This window comes from Triticum urartu, chromosome 5 (genome assembly GCF_003073215.2).
Source record: "Triticum urartu cultivar G1812 chromosome 5, Tu2.1, whole genome shotgun sequence".
In the NCBI taxonomy this organism is placed as follows: Eukaryota; Viridiplantae; Streptophyta; class Magnoliopsida; order Poales; family Poaceae; genus Triticum; species Triticum urartu.
This window is the reverse complement of record NC_053026.1, coordinates 537840881-537848010: the sequence shown is the minus strand read 5'-3', so window position 1 is coordinate 537848010 and position 7130 is coordinate 537840881. Positions and strand designations below refer to the sequence as shown.

At 42.7% G+C, this 7130-nt stretch overlaps 1 protein-coding gene across 1 annotated transcript; it reads left to right on the top strand.

Moving 5' to 3' along the window:
- Window positions 1-4004: 4004 nt before the first annotated feature.
- LOC125556637 lies at window positions 4005-5948 on the top strand. Its single transcript, XM_048719323.1, has 3 exons — window positions 4005-4598; window positions 4857-4947; window positions 5096-5948. Exons 1-2 carry the CDS (start codon window positions 4125-4127, stop codon window positions 4917-4919), a joined length of 537 nt encoding a protein of 178 aa, XP_048575280.1. The 5' UTR covers window positions 4005-4124; the 3' UTR covers window positions 4920-4947; window positions 5096-5948.
- The last annotated feature ends 1182 nt before the right edge of the window (window positions 5949-7130 follow it).

Sequence of the window (7130 nt, the reverse complement as noted above, 5' to 3'; positions counted from 1 at the left end):
TCGATAGTTCAGTGTGCCATGCTTTACGGCTTAGAATCGGGACTTCAACGACGTTTTGAACGTCATGGAGCATATGAGATGTTCCAGGAGTTGAAGTTAATATTTCAAGCAAATGCCCGGATTGAGAGATATGAAGTCTCCAATAAGTTCTATAGCTGCAAGATGGAGGAGAACAGTTCTGTCAGTGAGCATATACTCAAAATGTCTGGGTATAATAATCACTTGATTCAGATGGGAGTTAATCTTCCAGATGATTGCGTCATTGACAGAATTCTCCAATCACTGCCACCAAGCTACAAGAGCTTCGTGATGAACTATAATATGCAAGGGATGAATAAGACTATTCCCGAGCTCTTCGCAATGCTGAAAGCTGCGGAGGTAGAAATCAAGTGTTGATGGTCAACAAGACCACTAGTTTCAAGAAAAACACCACAAGTAATATGTCAACTTATGACCTTCTGTCAGTGACCCTCGAAGAATTGGTCATAAATTTATGACCATTTTAGACCAATTGGTCAAAAGCTGTTCACGGGGCTCCAAACCCTAAACCATTGCGACCATTTTGGTCAGAAAGATCGTAATTTCCTTACATGAAATGGTCACAAAGCAAAAAGTGCTAGTCCGCTACCTTATTTCTAGTTTTTAATGACCAATATAGATGGTCATAGCCTTGTAGATTGTGGTGGGTTGTGATGACTAGGCGCCATCTCATCAGTTTTGCCTATGTGTCATGTCCATGTGGCAGTTTTTGCCCTAGGTTGTGAAGCAACCTATATTTCTATCATTCCCAAAATTCCCAAACAAATCTCATAAATTCTTTGGGGCATATCTTCATCAAATATGTAAAAATCCTTCCTTGCCTAGTTCAAAACTAATTCAACAATATTCATTTTCCTATTCTGTTTACAACAACACTTTATGAAGGAAGTGCTATTTATATATTCTTGATTGCCCTTGGAATTTTTGGGCACTCTTTCCTATCCAAATCATTACCGCATGACAAAATTCAGCTCCATTTGCCTAGCAAATCTTCCTCGGCAAATTTCCAAAGTTTTTGTCCACCTAGAAGCATTGTGAAGGAAGTACCTTTTTTATATCTCTAAATGACATGAAATTTATACAGTTCCTTCATATGCCTAAATTATCACCCTCCTCCAAATTGCAGCTCAGTCAAATCATCTATGTGAGCCCAGGTTCAATTTATATTTTATGGCCAAATTGGCACGTTGCAAAGCAAGTGTTATATAGACCCCTCCAATTACCCTCAAACTTTTCGGGCACTCTTTCATACCCAAATCATTGCCACATGGTAATATTCAGCTCAATTTTATTAGTAAATCTTTCTCAGGAAATTTCCAAAGTTTCTACCTCGAGAGAAGCTTTGTGAAGTAAGTACTAGCTAGGCTTACCCAAATGATCTGAAAATTTACCAGCGCATGACCATACCTAAGTAACTTGCCTACACCAATTTTGAGCTCATTTCATTCATCCAATCTCTCTCACTAGTTTTCCCAAGTTTCTGTCCATAGAAGAGCATTGTGAAGGAAGTACTACTTTGGCATGTCCAAATGGTATCAATTTTCTACAATGCTTTCCTATGCCCAAATAACCATCCTCCACAAAATTTCAGCTCACTCCATTCATTATTTTGAGCCCAGCTTCAACATTCATATTTTTGTCCAGCGTGGTACTTTGCAAAGCAAGTACCACCTAGGATCCTCCTTTTGAGCTAAAAATTTGTGAAGACATTCTCCTTAGTAGATTATCATCCTCAGCCAAAACTCACGCCCATTGGCCATGTGCATTTCCCGTACCGCTAATCAAACACTTGGCTGCTAATTAATATTTGAGCATCGATCTGTCTCCTCATGAGAATCTTATGTTGTAATTTTCTTCCTAGCACCAACCTGGGTAGTGCCCAACCCTCTATACATGCCTAGGCCTCCCAGAACACATGGCAACATTACGGTCATGCGGTGACCACGCGACGGGTATGCGAGTTTACGCGCTCTAGAGTTGGGGCCCTCGGCCACCGCCCAAACCTCAACGTATCGCCACCAAACCATGTATTTATGATTAAATAGGTCCTTATGTAACTAGAAATGATTTTTGGAAAAAATAAATAGCAAACTATGAGGCAGTTGCAGTTCAAATTTGACCCGCTTCCAGCTGAATCGGCGGAAATTTGTCTTTTTCACGAGAGCTGGATCAAAAAAATTTACACCCAACCATTTTGTCAATTGTGCATTAAATATGGCCTAGTATTTTATAAAAATGATTTGTTCCAATTTTACAACAATTATTTGGTAGTTCCTTCACAAAAAAACCTCCTTTTGGGCACTCGAAAAATGGAAAATGGTTTTTTCGTCCAACGAAAATGAAAACTTCCTTAGACAACATTGTTTGCCATTCCAATATGCACTCTTGTGCACAATATGAGATCATTTGAACAAACTATGCCATGAATGTGGCCATAAGATTGATCATTTGGCTTGCAAGCCATTGATCTCCACACGTGATAGCTCGTTTTTGAGAACACTTTTTTAAAATAATTGCCGTATTACAAGTTTGTTATTTTTACTAAGAACTTGGCCACATATAATGACACAATGCGAAGGTTTCCCAATTTTTTGATTTTTTTGAATTTTTTATGCCCGTTTCAAAATGCGGTCAAAACGGCGGGAATGACCGTTCTTGGCTAGTGGTTGAATCTTGGAATTTTTTTGGTGTTTCTATGATTAAATAGATACTTATGTACCTAGAAATGATTTTTGGAAAAAATAAAGAGCAAACTACAAGGCAGCTACAGTTCAAATTTGACCCGCTTCCAGCTGAATCAGCGGGAATTTGTCTTTTTCATGAGAGGTGGATCAAAACTTTTTACACCCAACCATTAGGTCAATTGTGCATTAAATATGTCCTAGTATTTTAGAAAAATGATTTGGTCCAATTTTGCAACAATTATTTGGTAGGTCCTTCACAAAAAAACCTCCTTTTGGGCACTCGAAAAATGGAAAATGGTTTTTTTGTCCAAAGAAAATGAAAACTTCCTTAGGCAACATTGTTTGCTATTCCAATATGAACCCTTGTGCACAATATGAGATCATTTGAACAAACTATGCCATGAATGTGACCATAAGATTGATCATTTGGCTTGAAAACCCTGAATCTTCATGCATGATATCTCATTTCTGAGAACACTTTTTAAAAATAATTGTCGTATTACAAGTTTGTTATTTTTCCTGGGAACTTGGCCACATATAATGACACAATGCGAAGGTTTCCTAATTTTTTGATTTTTTTGAATTTTTTATGCCCGTTTCAAAATGCGGTCAAAACTACGGGCATGACCGTTCCTAGCTAGTGGTTGAATATTGGAAAACTTTTGATATTTCTCTGATTAAATAGATACTTTTGTACCTAAAAATGATTTTTGGAAAAAATGAAGAGCAAACTATGAGGCAGCTGCAGTTCAAATTTGACCCGCTTCCAGCTAAACCGACAGAAATTTGTCTTTTTCACGAGAGGTGGATCAAAGCTTTTGACACCCAACCATTTGGTCAATTGTATATTAAATATGGCCTAGTATTTTAGAAAATTTACTTGGTCCAATTTTGCAACAAATATATGGTAGGTCCTTAAAAAAACTTATTTTGGGCACTCGGAAAATGGACGAGAGGTGGACGAAAAACTTTTAAGAGGGAACCTTTGGTCAATTTGTACATAATACACGGTCAAATATTTTTAAAAAATTTTGCGGTCCAATTTTGTAACTAATATTTGATAGGTTCTTCACATAGGCGAAAAGAAAAAAGAGAAATAAAAAGAAAAAAAACACATATACATAAATTTAATTTTCATTGGTGGAGATGTTTGTGCCATGGATTGATGACATGGCACACATCCATCCATCCATCCACCCACCCACCCGCAGCCCAAACCCTAACTCCACTCCTCCCGTCCCCTCTCCCCTCTCCCCCGATTCAGATCCAGTCCTCGCCGCCGCCACGGCTCTCATCGCTCTCCTCCTCCGCCCCGCACCCCCACCCACCAGCGCGCAACCAGAGCAAACGACTTGCCTCTCCCTTGCATGCTCCCCGTGCCGACCCCGCCCTACCCCAGCCATGGCAATGGACGACGTCGCCTTCACCGCGGGCTCCTCCTCGTCCGCCATGGACGCGCTCGCCGCCTCCTCCTCCTCCTCCGCGCCCGCTGACCCCTCACACGGCTGGCAGAAGGTGACCTACGCCAAGGGCAGCAGCCGCAAGCCCGCCGCCATGGCCTCGGTCACGGCCGCGGCACCCTATCTGGGCAAGCCCGACATCTTCGAGGGCATCGACAAGCGCTCGCAGGAGCGCCACTGCATGATCCAGGCCGCCCGGGACGCCACGGTCGGCTACAACTCCGACGATGCCAACGCCAACACCCACGTCCCCTGGGGCTCCCGCTCCTCTGACGAGGGCTCCGACTCGGACGGCGCGGCCAAGGACCGCCCCCAGGCCGAGGCGCCCAAGGTGAAGAAACCCAAGGTCACGGTCGCCGAAGCCACGGCGCTCATCGACGCCGAGAGCCTCGTCGCGCACCTCGTCGACATCTCGGTACTACCCCTACCCCTCCTCCCTCCTCAAAATGCATTCCCAGAGGCCAGATCTCGCGAGGCCCGGGCCGGATCATGGCTTTGTCTCCTTCCCAGGGATCGGATCTGGCCGGGGTTTAGTGCCGGATCTCGCCGGCCATGTCCAAATTCCCCTATACTGTTCTGTACCAACTAGTTTCGTGTTTAGAGGTAGATGCATAATTCTGGTATGGTACGGATAGGCTGTGGGTGTGATCCAGTCTGTCCTGTGTGCTTGCAGGGACGCTGTGGCTCACGGGGATCGCGGGATCCATCGCCTACAACTGGTCCAGGCCCGGCATGAAGACCAGTGTCAAGCTCATCCACGCCAGGTTCGTTTCCTCCGTCTGGTGGGAGCTGTTGTCAATTGTGCATTTCGTATCTGTTGATTGTGTCCAGTCCCGAGTTGGACAATATACCTGGCCATGGTCGGAGCTGACTGATACTTATTTTCTTGCTCCCATCCCCCCGCTCCCGCAGCGTGGTGCCAATGATGGACTGGACAGACAACCACTACAGGACGCTAGCGTGGCTGATATCGAGGCACACTTGGTTATGCATAGAGATGGTGGTCGCTGAGACCATTGTGCATCAGAAAGATAAGTTGGCGAGTTTTTTTTGGTCTTTCTTGGTCCGGTGCCATTAAGCTTCATTGCTTTGGGATAACTGATTTCATTTAACCTGACTGATATTATGATTCGTGGGGATTAGAAGTATTTGCATTGATTATACTAGTCAAGCTGCATCAAATATGGCAGTAGTAACAAATGTACGATAACTATTTCGTCTGTACAAATGTACAGTACAATGACATTTGCTTCCAATAAGAAGTGAAACATATTTGAGAAGTGATTGGGGGGGAGATTCTTTGAGAGTTCTGCTGCATGTTTCTTTCACTGGCGCCATGGTACAACCCATGTTATGTCTGTCTGTTAGCATGATCGCGGATGAGGTAACACGCCAAACTCCAGGACCACAGAAATAGGGAACTCATATGATAATAAACTCTATGCTAAAATCGGTTTACTTCGCTAGTGATGTGATGCATGAGTTGTGTGCTAATTTTGTCTGCAAGTTGAAGTCGGTTTAGCTCCATCAGCAATGCCTGTGGAGTTGTGGCTGTGGTTGGTACGTACTAACTAATGGAGTAGTGGGTAGCTGTGGTGTGCCCTGCTGTTGGAATGGTTCCGATAACTTGTTAGTAGCATGTTCTATTAGTTCCAGAGAAAAAGTGAAATCCCAGCTCCGCCTGCTTCATGATCCTCTGGTTCTGCTTTTACCTGCCTACTGTCATGTGAATTGGCTAACTGTGGCTCATATTGTTTTCCCCAGGTAGCTCATGGTGTGTGTCACCGGTGCAGCGGTGCTCTGCTCTTGCGCACGGTGACCGGTGTGACGGCGGCTATGTATGGCAGCGACCACAAGCTCATCGGTGAGCGGCTCCCTCTCCTACCCCTAGTTCTCTTTTCTAAATTGTAGTGTTCTATGCAGAAGATCTATTTGCTAGTACTTGGGCTCACTGCTGTTTATATTTGATTATTCTATTATTATGTATACTGAAAATGCTATAACAAATTTACTACTCATATTCCTGTACAAAAGCCCTCGTGCGAATTAATGACATGCTTCATTTCTGAACAAACAGGGAAGTTGAACATTTCGCTAGGAGGCTCAATTTTGTTTGGCCTGAAAGAATGCATTTGGGTCAAGAAAGAAGAATTGAGTCACAACTGATTGGTGGTAATGGTTCTCTGCAGAGATTTTCTGGTAATTTTTTCCATATAGAATAGTTGAAACTGTAGTGAGTAAAGAATTTAGCCCACTCTACTGAATCTTTTGGAAGAACAGAAGGTTTTACATACTAAAGGACAGTGTTTGGTTAGTCCAACGTAAAGTTGGAATTACCTCAATCTTGCACCAGCTCATTCCATAACCGGGTCAGGTGATAATTTGTATGTGCCCGCAGGGTTCAATCACAGGTGAATGTCGTGCGATAGTGAGTAAATAATTTGCATTGCCCCATTAATTGAGTTTATTTTATCTATTCAACACACTCCAACATGTTGGTTTAATCAAATCCTCTAGTAATGCCACAGCTTGTCATGGATGTCGCATTTCCTATGTTTTTGGGGAATTTCGAGATGTACCATTCTCTGTTTTGGGAATTTCTTTGCCGTAAATTATTATAGCCAACTGTTCAGAATTGTTTTTGCGGGGAGCAAATCTGTATATGCAAAGTGTGTGTGTGTATCAGTGAGCAAATCTGTAGTAATTATAGAGTATATTATCTTCTTTCTTTTATTGGCAATTTTCTGCTCAGTTCTCTTTTGACATATAGTTTGTTCTCTTTGAATGTGCAGATGGTATGATGTGGTGGTTATCTTTTTTCGTTGCTGGAACCTGGATGTCATATGTTATGTGATTTGAGCCAAATGGCATATTGTAATCTTTTTATTGCTGGTTTTTATGTACGATGTCATGAATATGTACGTTTGAAATGTTGCTTTGATAGCAA